Source organism: Botrytis sinoallii, assembly GCF_014898435.1.
Source record: "Botrytis sinoallii strain Bc 23 chromosome Unknown BSIN_001, whole genome shotgun sequence".
NCBI classification, from domain to species: Eukaryota; Fungi; Ascomycota; class Leotiomycetes; order Helotiales; family Sclerotiniaceae; genus Botrytis; species Botrytis sinoallii.
Window position 1 is genome coordinate 1,086,670 of NW_024066028.1, and position 19,107 is coordinate 1,105,776.

General features: G+C 38.6%; 5 protein-coding genes across 5 annotated transcripts; 3 read left to right on the forward strand and 2 right to left on the reverse strand.

The window, feature by feature from the left end:
• Window positions 1-7,243: 7,243 nt before the first annotated feature.
• On the forward strand, window positions 7,244-7,894 carry EAF02_000234 (uncharacterized protein; the record flags this gene model as incomplete). The annotated part of the gene is made up of 4 exons (XM_038896282.1): window positions 7,244-7,303; window positions 7,385-7,441; window positions 7,522-7,591; window positions 7,749-7,894. 4 exons carry the CDS (start codon window positions 7,244-7,246, stop codon window positions 7,892-7,894), a joined length of 333 nt encoding a protein of 110 aa, XP_038763141.1.
• A 1,069-nt stretch (window positions 7,895-8,963) lies between these two features.
• Window positions 8,964-10,179, forward strand: EAF02_000235 (uncharacterized protein; the record flags this gene model as incomplete). The annotated part of the gene is made up of 3 exons (XM_038896283.1): window positions 8,964-9,126; window positions 9,195-9,992; window positions 10,052-10,179. 3 exons carry the CDS (start codon window positions 8,964-8,966, stop codon window positions 10,177-10,179), a joined length of 1,089 nt encoding a protein of 362 aa, XP_038763142.1.
• Window positions 10,180-10,713: 534 nt separating this feature from the next.
• On the reverse strand, window positions 10,714-12,427 carry EAF02_000236 (uncharacterized protein; the record flags this gene model as incomplete). The annotated part of the gene is made up of 3 exons (XM_038896284.1): window positions 10,714-11,386; window positions 11,443-12,310; window positions 12,376-12,427. The coding sequence occupies 3 exons, from the start codon at window positions 12,425-12,427 to the stop codon at window positions 10,714-10,716; spliced, it is 1,593 nt and encodes a 530-aa protein (XP_038763143.1).
• Window positions 12,428-13,711: 1,284 nt separating this feature from the next.
• Window positions 13,712-15,042, forward strand: EAF02_000237 (uncharacterized protein; the record flags this gene model as incomplete). Its single annotated transcript, XM_038896285.1, has 3 exons — window positions 13,712-14,040; window positions 14,097-14,323; window positions 14,438-15,042. 3 exons carry the CDS (start codon window positions 13,712-13,714, stop codon window positions 15,040-15,042), a joined length of 1,161 nt encoding a protein of 386 aa, XP_038763144.1.
• Window positions 15,043-16,290: 1,248 nt separating this feature from the next.
• On the reverse strand, window positions 16,291-18,626 carry EAF02_000238 (uncharacterized protein; the record flags this gene model as incomplete). Its single annotated transcript, XM_038896286.1, has 6 exons — window positions 18,329-18,626; window positions 18,116-18,252; window positions 17,965-17,992; window positions 17,730-17,915; window positions 17,533-17,682; window positions 16,291-17,485 (listed from the first exon to the last, which is right to left on the reverse strand). The coding sequence occupies exons 1-6, from the start codon at window positions 18,343-18,345 to the stop codon at window positions 16,291-16,293; spliced, it is 1,713 nt and encodes a 570-aa protein (XP_038763145.1). The 5' UTR covers window positions 18,346-18,626.
• Between the last annotated feature and the right edge of the window lie 481 nt (window positions 18,627-19,107).

A 19,107-nucleotide genomic window follows, 5' to 3' on the forward strand; every position in this document is an offset into this window, starting at 1 on the left:
CTTCCGTTGTGTATCGATCTTCTTCTGAATAGCTGTCTTCACAGCTGTTTCAATGGTGTTCTGGCCGCTCTCGAACGAGCTTGAGAGGGGACCAGCGCTTTTGTTGCTAATCCGCGCTCTCTTCGGAGCGGTGGTTGAGGAGCGGTCATCGAGATCGATCGGGGAGCCCGCTGTCCCTGTAGGTGACGGCTGGCTCGCCGGCCCTCTCTGATTCTGCTGCGACAGCATTCTCGAGCCAAGCAGCTCGGAGCGCTACAGCGATCGCGCTGGTATGTATTGTATAATATGATTTCGGGATATCCGTAGATATGGTTGTTATAAGCTCGTGTGTGAATATAAATCTGAGGCAATTGTTCAAAAAGATATACAGTTTTCTTTTAATAGTTGTTGTTAAAAAGTTATTAAAGATTTTATAAAATTTTCAAATTTGTATATAATTCCTATACAAATTAAAAAAATCAATATTTTGAAGCTCTAAATCTCAATACAAAAAAATCCTAAAAACCTAAATTTTTAGAATAAGCTTAAATCGATTTAAATTATATATATATAAATTTTTATCAAATTATATTATAGATTGATAAAGATATTAATAAGCCTAAAAAGTAATTTTTAGTATGAAAGAATAGCTCAAAACCCTGATGGTCTGAAAGTAGGGTAACCGACTTAATCAATATTACATTACTATATTCCTCATCCGAAAATTCTTACATGTTCTCATTCCACAATCGATATCTCAAAGCAGATAAAATTTACAAGCGAACTGACGTATGTAGAAAAAGTTCTGCTCGAATTGCTCACATGTAACATCTGCACGGAGAAACATGCAAGGTGGTCGAACCTTCGCTGAAGAGGTTTAAGGTACAGCGGTTAGATATTTCCAACAATTTCCATAATGCATGGGCGGGCGTTAAGTTCCATCGTGAACCAAAGTATCGAAATGTTCTTTAATTAATCAAGGATCATGAATTGCAATACATAGTCTTAAAACGCTTCGGATTTGTACTTCGTATTATATTCCTGGCATTTACAGGCCATACGAGCCTCCTGACAATCTGCAGGTTAACCGTTTTTAGTTTGTCGTAGCCTCGTAAATTGTTGGGCTAACATGTAACCCTTGATTATCGATAATTACGTGTGGTGTTCATTTATTGCCGAGCCTTTGCTGCATCTCGTGTTCTGCAGACGTCGTCGTCCTATCATTTGAATGCTGACGCCATTTCGACAACCACCTGGGTTATAATTCCAGTAGAATAACTGATGTCTTCCCTGTTCACATTTGGTTTCATTATCAACTTACATACTACCAATACTACATGCTGAACTCGAAAAGCGAGCTGCGTAACTTCAATAGATCTGTAAGATCGTACAACCCATGCAATGGTCTAGCCAATCTGTTCCTGCAAGCATATCGCCCCCAGGTTATCCATTTACACGAAGTCGACATACAGTCAAAATCAAGCATTATTTATTTTGCGGGGAGAGATACGCGATTGATTAAATCACCTCACCTCGATACGATTAGAGTGAAATGCTTGACATATAGAATCAAAAGCCTCATCATACTAACTATAAGGTCTAATTATCTATCTGAATCATATGATATTATTTGATTCAATACATTAATTTCGAGACTGTAACGATGCTACATTAATGTTTTCCCCTCGTGTACCTCACTACATCAATTTCGAGACTGTGACGACGTTACACGGATATGTTTCCCCTCTTGTATCTCACTACATGATTTCAATCAACATCGATCAATATCTAACTCTTATTGTTGATTTCTAGTGTTTTGGTTCGTAACGTCTTATTAGTAGGATTCAAACTTATTATCTACTAATTAATCTTATCATCATGCTTACATTCGCGCAGATATCTCTGCTAGTAAACACGAATACTTCACTCTATATAAGCGAAGAAACAGACGGAAACTATAATACTTTATAAGAACTATATGAACTGAGTATAGAATATACTTAAAATCTAGAACTAAAAACTATAACCTGATAGCTCAATGAATGATTATATATTCAAGTTTTTCTTCTTCATATTAGGAAATATATATATGATTAAAGATTATTATTTTATTACTTTACTAGTAGTTTAATTTTTCAAGATATAATCTTTTTGAAAAAGAATTTCTTCGAAAATCTTCTTATTTACTTCTTAATATTTATATTTATATAAAGATTTATGTTTTATATATTAAATTTTCGAAAAATTATATAAAGAAGTTGAGAAAGTATATGATTATATAAAAACGAATTTTGTATATATTTTGAAGTGATATACTCGGTCTCAAACGACGTCGTAAGAAAGAAGAAAAGGAAAAGTTTCAAGTCTTCAAGTCTCTAGTATTGATAGGGATTCTGTAGTTCAATTGACGAGTCGGAAGTAAATTAATATTGGTAAGAGTGAGGCCCCGGCTTATCGCACACTACTCATTTTTTAAAATTTAATAATAAATCAATTATATAATATAATTATATAAAAATGGAATATAATATTAATAAATAGTAATTAATCCTTATATTTTAATTATATCTTCAAGCTTATAGATCAATCTCTCAATATATAACCTAAAATTTAAGGTATTTTTTTAAAAAAAGCTTGCAATTTATATTTCAATTCCTTTATAGAAATAAGTAACGTGATTTATCAGTGTGCGGGTCATATCAGTGTGTGGGTCACTTTCACCTCCATTCACTCTCTTTTTTTTCAATACGCGTTTTTATCATAATTTACAATGAATTCGAATAATCAAGAAGCCTGTATACTCCTTGTATCGAAGCTATTCAAAAAGACAAAAAAACAAGTATTCGAAAGGTTGCAAAGATATATAATATCTCGAATATGATACTATAGTGTAGAATTAATGGTATTACTTCCTGTTCTGAATATCGACCTAAATTTTATAATCTTTTAGAACTAAAAGAGAATATCATTTCTGAATATATAATTAATATAGATATGAGAGGATTTTTATTTAAATTAAGAAATGTAAAAGATATAAGAAATCATATTCTTGAATCGAAAGGTATAAAGCATATTGGGAAGCTTTGGGTGTATCGATTTGTAAAACGTCGAATCAAATTAAAAATGCGTTTTAATTATGTTTATAACTTTTAGAGGACTTTCTATGAAGATTCTAAATTTATTGAAAAATGGTTTCGATTAGTTTCGAATATACAAGCGAAATATAGTATTCTCGATTGTGATTTCTACAATTTCAACAAAACAGGCTTTATGATGGGTATAATATACTCTGGAATAATAATAACTAGTTATCACGGATTGGTTATAACTCTACTTAGTAGGTTTGATGTTGATCAAACTACTTATACCCTTTTGGGGTTACGTGGCTTAGTGGTAGAGTACTTGGCGCCGTGACAGTTAGTTTGATCCTACCCGAAGGCTTTTCGTGATGGAATCCGATTAGTCAGGGAAAAGCGGTCCCGCCCACTTTTAGGTACGTAATCAATTTCTACTACTAGAATCCTTGGCAATCCTATTCCGGGATAGGGGACGAGATCCCGCTATGCCCATTCCGGGGTTGAAGGAGGAAGTAGTATCACGGATTGGTTATAACTCTACTTAGTAGGTTTGATGTTGATCAAACTACTTATACCCTTTTGGGGTTACGTGGCTTAGTGGTAGAGTACTTGGCGCCGTGACACTAGTGCTGAACGAAATGGCAGAAATAAGGCAATATAATCAGGTAATAAAGAATAAGCTATAGTGATTATATATAATAATGGGGAAAATGAAACTATATCCCTATTTTTAGTAGTTTAAAAACAGGTTCATCTTTCCAATTAATATACCAAAACCGATTTTCCTGTAAATTGAATTATTAAATCTATATTTAATGGATGGACAAATAATGAGATGGGTTTAGAATAATTGAAACATTTCAATAAGTATATTAAGAATCGAAAAAAGAGCAAATATCGAATATTGGTATTAAATGAACATAAAAGTTACAAATCAAGAGCTTTTCAAGAATATTGTGAAAAGAACGATATTATATATTTATATTTACCATTACATTCAAGTCATCTAACTCAATCATTTGATATAGATTGTTTTGGTAATCTGAAACGTTTATATAATAATCAAATTGATAGATTTATTAAGGTATATATCAATTATATCTCGAAGGTTGAATTCTTTATAGCTTTTAAAGCTATATACAAAGAATCAATTATTTCTCAGAATATAAAATCAGGGTTTCAAGGAATAGGTTTAATACTATTTAACCCTGAAGCCATACTTTCGAAGTTAGATATTCGAATTTGTATATTTACCCCCCCTCTTTCGATCTAGATCAATGAATCTCTCAAACCCCTCACAACTTAACTGAAGCTCTTTCTCAATCAACTTTAATGAAATCTCAAATAACTCGACATCAATCAAGCTCCCCTACACCTATATTTAAAACTATACTAGCTCTAACTAAAGATATAAAAAGATTAGCTTATAAGAATACACTTTTAAATACAAAGATCCACACACTTCGAATAACGAATAAAACATTAAGTAAATATCGATACACAAAAAAAAACCCAATTATATCAAGGAGGAATACTTATTAAACAAAAAGCTTTTGATATATTATCTCAACAAAAAATTAATATTCAGATTCAACACAACGAGCATCAAAAAGAAAGGAATTCTAATAGAAAAGTATCTTCTAATCGATACTATAATAAATACAGAAAGACTAAACATAATACAAGAATTTATCAAAATAATATAATAGATCCTAAATTATTATAATTTTCATAGTTTTTAATCAATTGATTCAATGATTATTGAATAATATAGTTTAAAAGAGTGAATGGAGGTGAAAGTGATCCGTACACTGATATGACCCGCACACTGATAAATCACGTTATAAATAATAGCTTTTTTAATTTCTTTTTGTCACGGAATTCACCGTATAGTGTAACCCTACGGTATTAATCCTAGTACTCCTCCGGAGTACTCATTCCCATGATTACTAAAACTATTTCACTCAGTTCATTTGTATACCCTATATACCTAATTAGGCGACTCCATCGCCTGATCAGGGTATATAAAGCAGGTATGATCCTTATGATCACACCTCAAGTCAATCTAGTTTATTATCACTCTATATACCTATCTCCTAATCAAAGTAACCATTAGACATAGCTATTATCTCCGTGATACTTTTTTATTTATTACTATACCTTCTTAATTAAATTGAAATCCAAAAAAGTAATTAATTAAAATCTTATATATTATATTCTAATCAAGCTTTATAAATATATTTCAAATATACCTTAAAATTGTTTTTATGAATATATATTCAGATTTTAGCTTATCAAATAATAAGAATATAATAGGCTTAAGGACTTATTGTATATATATTTTGAAGTAATATCTTTATTACTCTTAAGTCTTTTCAGAAAGATTAATAGAGATTTATAATTCTAATTAATTATATTTTATATTATCATTAGTATTCTTTTTAATTAATATATTTCTTTTTATTAATCTATCTAATAATCTATATTCTATTTATCTTTCTTAATTCGAAAGAGCTTTTATTTAATCATATAATTAGTTTTCAATCTTTCCCTTTTAATCTAACAATAATAATATCACTAATTTCTTATTATCAATACCTATATATAAAATCTAACCTCTTTTTTACTTATATTCTTGAAATAAAGGATTTAGGATATACTATATATCTTTTATATTTATATCAATATAATTCCTTTCGAATTGTATATACCAAAATAATAATATCAATACATTTTTCATTTATATAAAGATTATCCTTTTTCTACTTTAATTTTTTATAATCGTTCTTATAATTCGATAAATCTTTTTAGTAATCATTTTGTCACGGGGTGACACTAAGCCCTTTCTGTCCTGTCCTGTCCTGCTATATATGTGAGAGTAAGATAGAACTTCCAGTTCTACCTCCTAGTCTTTTGGGCGTTTAGCTCAGCGGTAAAGCTTCTGATACTCCCAGAGGTGATCCCGTGACAATTTTAGGCTTTTAATAAACCTTCCCTTTTCGAGTTCTCTAAATCGAATTGAACTTAAATATACTTCTTATAGTGAATTATAATATATCCAAATTTGAAACAATCTAATCCTAGGATTTTCTATTAATTCAAGCTTGAATGACTTTAAAGCATCAAGGAGTATACCAATTTTGATAAAATTTATAATTATCATTTTCGTAATTATACTCAATATTTACTTTGAATTTGAATAGAAAATAATAAAAATTGAAATAGTAATCGAATTTTTAATATAAGATATAAAAATTAGATGGCTAGGCTAATCTCGCTAAAGTGTGCAATAAGCCGGGGCCTCAACTCTTACGAATAAAAAAGTTGTCGCCAATTCAGACATTCCCTGTGGGGGTGGCCATTTGGATGCCGAGCCGCTTCACACATTTTCGGCTTTAACGGCACTCAGTGGCGTTTAGTAATCTTCTCGTGTATTCACGAACAACCTAATTCTGTTGTCCGCGCCGCAGGTTGTGCACATATTCACCCTCCGCTACAACCTCGATGCTGACAAGCAGTTATCTGCGCCGCAGGTTGTGCATATATTCACCCTCCGCTACAACCTCGATGCTGACAAGGAGTTGCCTGCTGTCTAGATGTAGAGTGTTTATCATTGTTTCCACGGACGTTGGCTTAAGGCCTGGCGTATATGATAGGTGGATCTTGGTAGAAAGACATGTCGAATCAGGGATCACTCGATATTAAAGTTACACGCTGACCGGGCATCTTCTGATATTATGCTCTTTTGATGACTCGATGTACTTATGCACGTTGTTAAAGATTCTTCGGGTGCTACTTCCGGTATGAACGACTCAACTTCCCCTGTATCAACATCCGATTTTGTAAGCGCACGTGTCACATACCTACTCAAACCACATGTTGGCTATCATCTCGCCTCGGGTAAATTTATAATCCTTGTCATGCTGTTGTAAGGCACAGACCGTGTAAAGGTGAATGGAAATGATACGTTGTGATAGGCTGGCCTAAATATGTGCGCCGCTAGCATGCAGGAATTGCACAGTATTCGCGATTTTAGCTACAAAATGGTGCAAGAGCCCTCTTCTTTCCCGTGACCTTCATTACTACTCTACTCAATTCAGATTAACCTATAAATTCTTAACCCCCAGAGAGCTTCAGGATCTCTAAAATTCAGGCAACGAATAGAATTCATCAATCACTTAAGCAAAATGTCAGCAGATATTCAAGTCGTTGCCATCTTCCACCCAGCTTCGGGCAAGGAAAGCCGAGTCAGTACTCCATTTTCTCTTGCTACTTGCGCACACCTTAGTTCTAATGTTTTTTCATGCTAACATTATTCCGGCCAATAGCTCAAAGAAGTCCTCCTCGACCTCGCAAGTAAAGTCCACGAAAATGAGCAAGGTGTCGTAAGTTTCCCGTTTTTCTGTCTTTACTGTACATGTGTTACTCATTTGCTACCCAACTCGAGTGGAGCTGATACTTCTAGAAAAAATACCAAGCATTCGAACAAATTGACTCTCAAACCGGAACTAATGTCATTCTTTTCCAAGAAACTTGTAATTATACCTTTCTGTTAACTCACATCCATCTTGAATCCGCTGAAATTCTTTACCCTGATCATATTCTACCCCCCCCCCCCCCCCCCCGCGTCTCTTTGATTTCGCGTAGCCTTGGATCAATTCTTTTACTGTCTCTTCTAACAAGGTTACCTAGATGCGGACCAGGCCGCAGTTAATACCCACTTAACCTCTTCATACTTCGGTGCTGCAGGTGAAACCCTCAACAAGGAAGGATTGGTTACCAAACCTTTCGAGGTCATAGTGTTGAACCCAATAGGTGGATTTGCTTCGCGCGTTTAGAATCGAGCATGATATAGCTGCATTTTTGTTCCTGACTTGGCCGATTCATGGGGATAGAATAGCAAGTCGGAGAGCAGCGTCGTAATTCCCAGATCCATTGTAGATGGTGTAGTACAATAACATGATATTACGTTCCATGGTTTCAGACTTCATTATATAGTCAGCTGCTTTACTACTGTGTTTGAAGCCCCTCTCATTGTGAAAGAAATCAATCTGTCTAATCAGCCAGATCAACATGACCAAGTCAAATATAGCCATTCATAACAACGGCCCCCATGATATACCATCTCCAAACTAGCAACTGAGATTAGCTATTTTCGCCAACTCATAGCAAAGGGGCATTTTCAAGTTTTTTCACTGGGATACTCAAATAACAGAACATGCAATGTGACTTTATTTCTCGCTCTCTCTTAGCGTCAGCCTTCAAAGCTGTGTTGGAGCCCATGTTTGGGGTTTGCTCCCTTTTTCATATATCTGCAAGTGTATAGGCGCAAGTATTAGAACGCCGGATGATCTCGCCATACCTCTTTAAGTTTATGGGTCAGTAAATTCGACAATGATTTCAATGACAGGATGTGGATATATTTGGATTTAGTTTTCTACTCAGAATGGAAGGTAGAGTTGTGAGCCTTCGGCAGAATTTCTGTATTACTGCATGATGTGAGGATGACACGACGTATAATCCTAGTAAGAGGCGACTAGCAACGAAGGAAATTCCTAGGGTGGTTTCGTAATCCAGGCATCGTAGTCCTTGGACTTTTGCTCCTAACCAAGTACCCTGCGTTTAGGAGAGTAGCCAGGTGTATCAGAAGGCTCTAGGCCAGTCGCGGTGATTTGGACAGGGGATCTCGTCTCAGATATCGAAATCTAAAATTGAGTTTCTGATAAAGGGCATGAAGGTTACATGGCGCGATTTTCATATTATACCTGGTGACCTCGATCCGACCGAAGAGGGAATATGATAGAATTCTACTTGTTACTTTCTGCTAGATCCGCGTATCAATTACACTTGTCTGTGACCTCTAAATCCTTACCAATTTTAAAGCAACAGCTTCAAACTCCAAAGAAAATGCAAAAAGATCGAAATAACATCGCCGAACTCGTTCGATCAGCCTATGAATTCAATGTTGAGGATTCTCTTGACTTGTCTTGCTTGGATGGAAAAACCATTCTCATCACTGGAGGAGCTTCTGGATTTGGCGAAGGTTTCTTTAGGAAGTGGGCAGAGCATAGTATGCCAAGTTTGCCAAAACCCCCCCCCCCCAATAAACAATACTGTGCCTTTTCTAACGTTTTACAGACGCGAACGTGATAATTGGAGATGTGAACGCAATCAAAGGGAAAGCTTTGGTTGAAGAAGTCCGGGCACAGACCAACAACCAGAATCTACATTTTCTATACTGTGACGTCACCAAATGGCAATCGCAAGTTGACTTTTTTCGAGACGCGGCAAAATTAAGTCCTCACGCAGGAATTGACGCCGTGGTTGCCAATGCGGGAATTGCCTCAGACAATCCTGTTTTCGACAACCCAGCTCATGATTTGGGGGTGCTCAGCGAGCCGCTTTCGATCGATCTCAAAGTTGTCGAGGTCAACTTAATAGGGGCAATGTACACTGCGCATCTTGCGTTCCACTATCTTCCTCTAAACCCATGCCCACCGCATACTTCACCCGGTCAAGATGCCCCCAAGCGAGACCGTCATCTTTTATTGATAGGCTCCGTGGCAGGCATAGCTGCCTTTCCAGGACAAGTTGAATATTGTGTTGCGAAACATGGAGTCACAGGACTCTATCGCTCATTGATGTGTACAGCCTTTACAAAAGAAATTCGCATCAACCTAATCATGCCTTACTTTTCCGATACACCAATGCTGTCTACGGCGTTACGAGCAATTCTTGCTGGTACGCCTGTAGGCAAGGTTGATAGCATTGTGGATGCTGGTACAAGACTCATGGGAAGCGGCGTGAGTGGAAAAGCTTTAGTTGTTGGGCCAGACGTGAAAGTGGACAAAAGTTGGACTGTACTTTCGGACCCGTCGAAAGATGGAAAGTCTGTTGCAATCCGAGAGGTATATGGCCAAGATTTCGATGCTGTTGGTACGTGTTCCCTAATCTTCTATATGAAGCTTTTTCCTCACAACTAAAAATGAAAATAGATGCTTTTACTCTGCGCTATGTAAAGCTTATGTATCAAATAACGATATTAAATGGGTGGAGAATGTGGGTCTGCGACATGGTGGCTGCTCTTTTGCATCCTTTTCAAGCATTTTGGAAACGTAACTAAGTTGAAAAAGAGCGAAAAATGAAGAAGTGGTTCACAATGGTGGGAAATATACAAAGTAGTAGTGTCATAAGCCTTTTCAATATCCTACTGGTTCAATTATGACATGGTCCCAGTGACAGTCTTACAAACACTAACTATGATTCATCACCCAATATGACAAGAAACAGTACCAAAAATGCGATTGCAATATTTACAACAATGACTTGAGTACCGTTGTATATTTCAATTCACTTGCCACCACAACTCAAGATGTAATCGAAAAACCCCAGGCTGTAATCTGCTCACACTACATTTCCAATTCCCGCCAGACAAGATCACCGTGCAAACCAGGATCGGCATTTAATCTTGTTTGGTTTTTGAGCTCTTCATTTCAAGGTATTCGCCTATGAATCCGTTGAAGTCCTCAGGCTGGTATGGCGAAAATATTTCGCTGAAGAAATTCGATTTCCGGCGTGAATTCAACCCCATATCACGGAAAAGGGAATCCAGATACTAAAAATTGTTAAAATTGTCAAAGCAAAGAAACGAAAAAGCTTATTGCAACTCACTGGGAGAAAAATCAAAAAGCGAGTACGGAGTCTTCTGGCCCTGATTCAAATATCTTTTTCGCGACCATGCATTCCACTCTGAAATCTCTTTGACCATCATCTCTTCACTTGGCAACTTGATCTCTCCGAGTAGGTAAAGGATTCCCCAAAATGACTGGATGTCTGCCACCAGTGGGGTTTGCACAGTGTGAATTTGACCTAAGATTATGATGGACCGATCATCATTTTCAGTGCAATTTAGCGGTACCACACGCCGGTAAAGCCTCCCTGGAACTGTTTGATTGGCAAACGAATCTACCACCTTGGGTGGATTTGCCAAAAAAGGAAGCTGGCGATTTATAGAGATGTCAGCTTCGGCATCATACTTTTCCCATTGCAAGCCTGCAGAATCTTGAGTATTGGTCAACCCATCCCTATCAAGAGAGTAGGGCAGACCAAGTGCGAGCTTCGTCGTCTGATCAAACATTTTGAAATGGTCGCCCCAGCCAGTGCACATGACAATGTAGTCAGCCTCTACTTTTGTGCCAGACTCGAGTAGAATAGTGTCTTCTTCGATCGCCTTGACTTTGTCTATCAGTACAGAAACATCTCCATCGTGAATTTTCGCCCAAAAATCAGGTAAAGTGACAAGCCCAACTCCAGAATCCCCCCAGAAGACACTAGAATAGTCAGTTAGGTTGAAGTTGAATTTTCGCAATGGAACCAAGAAATCTACCTTTTATCTTCGATATACGGCTTCAGCATAGAAACATGATTACCTTTAGAATAACCAGCGTGGCGAATACTCAGGTAGTTGAGTACCTCCCAGAACTTGTTGGTGCACCAGAGCCCTAAATTCGTTCTTTGAAACATCCTTTGCAGCGGGTCATCAACATTTAGTATAGAGGGGCTGACGTAGCTCATGAACCTGGTGGAGGAAACAGCTAAGCTTCTCCAGTACCCAAATAATGTTTGAGGTATCAATGGATGAGGTCCTGTACCGTCCGCACGAATAATCCAGATCACTTTCTTCCCCAGAGACAGAAGTAAGTAAACTGTATCATACGCTGATTTTGCGCCTCCAACTACGACTACAGTTCTGACATCAGGACTTTCCAATGACTTAGATGAAGACCCTAAGTCTTTGGAATGGATAATAGGGATAGAGACACTCTGTGCCCGAAATCTGGGCATCTTGGGCATGGAAGTGATTCCTGTGGCAACAATGAGCTTGGTAGTTTCCAGACATTCGACTTTCTCCATCGTCTGGCAGTGAAGTTTCCACCCTGTGGAACAGCGCTCTGCTCTAGCAACAAGGGAAGAGAAGCATATTCGATGCAATAAATCATGTTGCTCTGCATAAGTCTGGAGATATTCATGAATAGTCTCGCCAGCGATGAGACCATTTGTGGAAATTCCAGTTTGAGGAGGCATTGGAGTGTCCGTATAATTGAAAAACCCCTCTGGTACCTGTGCGATAAGATTTGGATAGAGTCTTTCTTTGCACCATACCCCACCAACCGTCTTGTTAGAATCGACTATGAGAAGATTCGTTTGAGGACGAAGGCGAAGATAATTTCGTGCTGCCACCAGGCCGTAAAATCCTGCATGGTAAGTCAATTGTTTATCGACAGTCTGATTTGTTGAGGCCTTTGTGAGCGAATCATACCTGCACCGACTATCACCACATCGTACTTTGTTACCGCTGCTGCTTCTTCCATCTTCAGGTGCTACTCCGACGAATTGAACTTTGTTTAGGTATAGAGTTTGATAATCGCAACAGAGTATCGGCTTTTGGAGATAGTATCTTTGGTAATATCTTGTAATTCTAGAGCAGTTTAGAAATTCATCACTGGGCTTAAATATAGCTGCTCATACCTAACTATAGTTCAGATCGCGATTTAACATTGATTGCTGAAATAGGGTTAATAGGATACTCAGAAGAGCGAGATATAGAGGGTGGCATGAAATGCACTTCCCATCAAACCCCGGTACTAACGCTCTTGAATATCAAACTAGGATGTTGATTGTTATTCCATCATATCTGGCTTATAGTGCTAGGGCATAGCTGTTTGCCGAACACCAAAATCAGACCAAAATTCATATAAATTATCTATAGATTTTTTTTAATAATAATATAGATTTATTTAATGAATTTAATATAATTCTATTCATTTTCAATTGAGATTTAATAAAAATTAAATAATTTATTTTTAGGATTCTTATTTATTATAAAATCTATATAGAAACTTAATATAATTGAAAATTTTTAAATTTATTAGTAAAATAAGCGAAAATTAAGAACTTTTCTTTCGATTTAGATTTAATCTTATAAATATAATATCTCTATATTTTAAAATCAAAAGAATTTTAAATTCTAAGTATTTTATTATATCATAAAACTATTTTTAAAGTCCCGAATAATTTAATAGTTTTGAATATTTTATTTTTGTTTATATAAATAGAGCAAAATGATCATTTTTGATATAATTTTTGAAACCAACGAACAGCTGCGCACGATTACTGTAGCTCGTGGTATAGAGTTATTCTCATTGAACTATGATGGTTGCAGAGTCAGCCTGCAGTCGTCTGACGTGTTCCTAATTAACCTATACCCTGTGGCTCCATTCTTGTAGACATCCCAACATCGATTAGGCGCTGTGCAGCCCCAGACCATAATCACTACTCTGCCGAAATCCAAAGCAACAAAATATTACTACTTTAGGAAATTCCCCCCTCTCCCCCCAAAAGTGGAACCGTCTCATGGCGCCTTGTAATCGTATAGTTTGAGCCACCTATCATGTGAGCAGCTTCGGTAATAATCTACAGGAAAGCTTCGAGGGTGCTCACCTGGACCACCCACGAAACTTCAGTGAGCTCTCCTCTCATTATCAATTAGCTCGCACTATTCCTAGCGAATTTCTAGTACTATCAAACTCGCAATTCGTCACATCCTTCATTTTGTTTCCAGTCTTAACCACGATATCTTGGATTGTCGCCTGACAATGACCACCTATTTCCGCACACTAACCTTTTCAGCTGTCCTGCTGCTTTGGGGTATCAGCATATGGAATGGCACCATCAAAGCTCTCCTCCTAACGGTATGGCATCAACGATTTGAGGATGGAGTCATAATGCACACCCAGTACACCGGGATCATCATTCTAGATTTTCCCCTCTCTATTCTGGTTGCGTTCTTCTTCTCCAGCACAAACAATTCAGACAGAGAACAACAAATGTTCACGCTCGATGCATTCTCAACGTTTCAACCTGCATATGTTTGGCTATATGCAGAGAGTATACGGGGGACAAAACAGCCACACACTCTAGGGAAGTAGGTTGAGAATGAAGTCTCCGCAAACATTGAAAGCTGTTAACCGTTATGACTAGTCCAATCGTTTGGGGTATACTTTGGCAGATCTTTGGCGGTGCCGTATTACTTCCCATTTACTACTCTCGCCACCTTCAATGGGCGAGTGAGCAGCCCGATGTATTGGCTACATCAGATGTTTCTTCTTCAAGAGCTATACCAGTCAGCTTTATCATAGGCGTTGTACTACCCACAATTATGGCAATGCTGCCTACTTGGTCTCATACTTCGCTCGATCCAGTCGCTCGTGAGCAACACCGGTTTTTCATCACACGTACTCCAAGTTTTGAAATCAGTTCACATATCCTATCACTTCTAAGCATGCTAAAATGACTGATCACTGAAACCTTGGTTCTCATAGATCAAAAAATCTTGGCTGTATGGCAGCTAACTCCTCTGTGGATGTCCTTAACTCAAGCAGTCACTACTTGGGCTTTGAGTCAATGTGCAGATAGAATGCCCTCTATGTCTTTAAGGAAGAAAGTGATTGATAATAGGATAGCAGCTTGGTGGATTCAAGTATCTTACTTACTTGCAGCTGTGTTGTCCTTTTTAGGTCACTTGCACGCGCTCACGGCGGTGGTCTTATCCTCGGATCCAGTCAATGGTATTCGGAGAGCATACTTGCCATCTTTCTTCACCGCTCTCCTGGAATCGCCAAATATTCTTTCCAGTGGTTCATTGATGTTCCTTCAATTTGATGTCATGATTATTGCATTGTCTAGCATTTCATGGGCATACATCTTATTGTCGCGCTTGTTGGCACGTCGTTCGGGAAATTTGTGTGACAGTAAATTGGCCCAATTTTCGCCGCTCCTATTCACCCTTTTTCTTCTTGGTGTATCAATTCTTGGGCCGGGTACCACAGTGTGTCTTGCGTTATTTTGGAGGGAGGGAGAATTGCTGAGCTTGCGCTCGGCGGCCTCGATTTCATCCATTAAGGACAAGTCGATGAAAATGCGCTAAGGACCAAATTATAACGTTACCAAGACTGCATGTGCTGTCGAAAATACGAAGAAGTGGTGGCTATTGAACGGCTAATAGTCTTTGCTGTCAAAGCCTGTCTTATCCGAAAGCAAGTACATCATCAACCAAGAAACTAGGTAGTCGATCGATTATCTTCTGCATAGGTGTAAAAAACCATTCCGAGACCCCTTAACTTCTCAACCACTTGTTTCTATGAAACGGTTCATTTCCATGATTTTTTGACAGCTTTTCAACAACCATACTCGTGAGTTCCATTACATTTACAAACTGTAAGTTAACTTTTCAGGGACATTTTTTTAGGCTTTTCTTCCCCAATGACAATTGAGATTCAAAATTATGTCTTCTTTTCCTGAGAAAATATTTCAGAAACACTTATTTCATGAACTACATAATAAGTCCAAACCTTTTCAAGAAACATAACTTCATATTATGACAGAGCTTGAAACCTAGAGTGACACTAGATTTCAAGAATTTTGACAATTTGGAACTGGAATGGTTGTGTTTTCCCATGCGTTAACACGAGCATAAATATACAATGTCGAACATCGATGGTACCCAAGCTGATATGAAGGATCAAGGTTGGAATAACAGTGCCTAGAATCATCGGTTTCAGGACTCGGCATCGCTATCTTATGGTCCGGCGCGATCAACGAAGGCCGTCTTGACAGAGATAATATTGCACCACCGAGTCCTTATACCCTTGCAGTCTGTAAATGTGAAATTACAGTAGCACGAAAAACCATTTCCGTTTGCGTATTGCATTAGCAACTATCTTTCTCTGTACCAATGACGAAGCCGCTGATACAGGCGTGAAAAAAGATTGGCCATGCTGAAAGCAAATACAGCGACCCCGATAATGCTGAGATCAGAGCTTGGGATATAGTGGAGTGGGTATTTATGATGTCCCAGTACTGGATTTATATTATTGCTTATTTGACAATGTACCTGAACCACCTGCGGGGGCACATCTCCAAGAAACACATGAGCCTGGAAATTGGAAGAGGGAACGAAACAACTGTTTGTTCACACTATCGAAGGATGAATATAAATTCGCCTGTTGCCAATATATCCATCCGCTAGCTATGACTTATGTGCACACGACTCTAAGACTTTTGCTCTTGTCTATCTAAACCCTTTGAAAACGCCCCGAAATGCTGTCATTTTGAATTGTATTCCAAAAGGAATTATCCAATCCCATCAAATCCAATATACTAATAAGCTATCTATCTATAGACGATCCAACAAACCCGCGCTCTCCAACATCAAGATAATTGAGTGAACAGCATTTCTGACACTAGTCTTCTCGATATCAACAGTGAAGTCAGCCTTTGAAGGGACCTCATAAGGATCATCAACACCAGTGAAACCTTTGATTTCACCGTTGCGAGCTTTGGCGTAGACACCCTTCTTGTCGATCTTTTCAGAGTGCTCAAGACTGGTAGCAACGTGAACGAGATAGAAGTCACCATACTTCTCAATCATTTCACGAGCGTGCTGACGAGCATCTTCATATGGTGCAATTGGTGCAGCAATGACGGCAGCACCGGAACGAGTCAACTCGGAAGCAACGAATGCAATACGGCCGATGTTGCGGGTTCGGTCAGCACGGCTGAAGCCAAGCTCCGAGGAAAGCTCGGCGCGAACAGTCTCGCCCAATAAAAGTGAGACAGAACGTCCACCCTGTTGGTTGAGAGTAGTTTGCAAAGCACGTGCAATTGCGTCTTTACCAGAGCTGTGGTAACCAGTAAGGAATACAGTGAAACCTTGAGCAGAACGAGGTGGGTGAGATTCTCTAAGAACACGGACAACTTCTGGGTACGAGAACCATTCTGGAATCTCACGACCAGAGCGAAGTCTAGAACGGAGCTCAGTTCCGGAGATGTCGAGAGTACGGGTACCCTGTGGGACCTCGTCCTTTGGTCTATATTCGTCGCTATCTGGGAGGTAAGTCATCATTTGGAAAGGAACGACCTCAATTCCGAGCTCATCCTTGAACTTCTCAACAGCGTATTGAGCATCATATGGACCATAGAACTCCTCTCCCTTGCTGTTCTTTCCTGGTCCGGCGTGATCACGTCCGACGATGAAGTGTGTAGCACCATAGTTCTTTCTGATAATGGCGTGCCAAACAGCCTCACGAGGTCCACCCATACGCATAGCGAGAGGAAGAAGACCAAGAACGGCCATTCCGTTGGGGTATCTAGGAAGGAGTGCCTGGTAAACACGGACACGGGTGAAATGGTCAATGTCACCTGGCTTGGTCAGACCAACGACTGGGTGGATAAGAACGTTGGCTTGACGGGCTCTAGCGGCGCGAACAGTCAACTCTCTGTGGGCTCTGTGCATAGGGTTTCTGGTTTGGAATGCGACAACCTTGGACCAGCCGAGCTTGTCGAAGTGGAGTCTCATTTCTGCGGGGTATCTTTTCTCATATTAATAGCTTTCTAGAGTTTCTAGGAACCGAATCACTCACATCTTAAAGCAACGTAATCGTAATGTTCTAAACGGTTAATGGCGTCAATCTTTCCTCCAACATAGAATTCAGCTGCAGTGTTGTATAAATATTTAACTGCAGGGTGATCTGCATCACCACCGAAAACCTCCTTATCTTCCTTCTCCCTATCAATTTGTTAGATCTTTCTCATTCATCTAGGTCGGAATTACACACTTGTTGGGTCTGGTAAACATCCTCGACGTTGATAATTGCAAGGTTTCTGTCGTCACGGAAATCGCGAAGAGTAACTCTTGCTCCTGCTTTAATTCCCAACTCCTCGATTTGTTCTTGGGATACATCGAGTGTAATTGGCATACTGAAGACGTTGCCATCTGCCAATCGGTTGTTCTCAACGACACTGTAAAATGTTAGGCTAGTCAAAGTATTTCGAAAGCGCAGTCTCGTACCCATTGTAATCCTTCTCGGTCATAAAACCTGTTAATGAGAAATTAGCAATTGTTGTCGAATTATGGATAGATTTCTGTTATCATATCTTGGCAGATTATATTCAGAATGGCGGGGTCATGATGCCCCTCCATATAAGCGGAAATGACATACCTTCAAGGGGAGAGAAACCACCACTCAAAATCAATTCGAGATCGCAAAGTTGTCTCTCAGTGAGAACAACAGCGGGAAGGGTTTCGGCCTCTGTTGCAAGTTCATTGTGTCTTGACAAATCTCTTGCGAGAAGATCTCTGTTGCGATCGTTAGTTAATTCGCATCCTAACCCCCCCAAGACTTCCTCCAGTCTTATTAATTTCGCATTCTTACTTTGAGGACACCACCATGAGGAGAGTTTGCCATATCTGCGTTTGAAGATAGTAAAAAGTATGAGTTGATCCAAGCAATATGTGGGAAGAATTGAGGATATTAGAGAGTCTTCTGGGAATGTACTATGTATGTATGAAGAAGTTGAAGAGGAAGAGAGAGAGAGATGGATAGATGGAAAGCAAGAGTGCAAGTAAGTCGGGAAAGAGTGGGTATAAATAAGTTATAGAGAAAGAACAAGGACGATACTACTTTTATAATGTCCGTATCAAATTATGTGCCTCCCAAGAGAATTAATATTTTTTTTCTTTACTAAAAGCTTCAATATCCTCTCATCCGCCTTGTATGGAACCCGGTTTGGGAAGGCATGACCTAGAGGAAATGACGTGCTCGGCAGCTCTTCACTTACAAAGAACGCGTATGTTAATGATATGACACGTAAGGCTATCAAAGGTATTAAACCAAAATAGATCTTTTATATGGGGAAGATGTTTGATAGCTCGAGATAGCCGTTGAATGATGTGGGAACGAAATGGGATATGGGGGTGAGATTATAAATGTGGATTAGTACACCTGTATATGTAACGAAGGGGGGAAATCATTTGTCACAATGACCAAAGAAAGTTTTTACGGAGATGGAGATGGAAATGGAGATATCGATGGAGATGGAGATGCTAACGATAATATAATACATAATACTTAGATATATCTAATTGTCAATTGAAGGGCTGGAAGGGTGGAAGGGTTTAGTCTTGGTATGTTCTACCAGCTATCTGATGGAC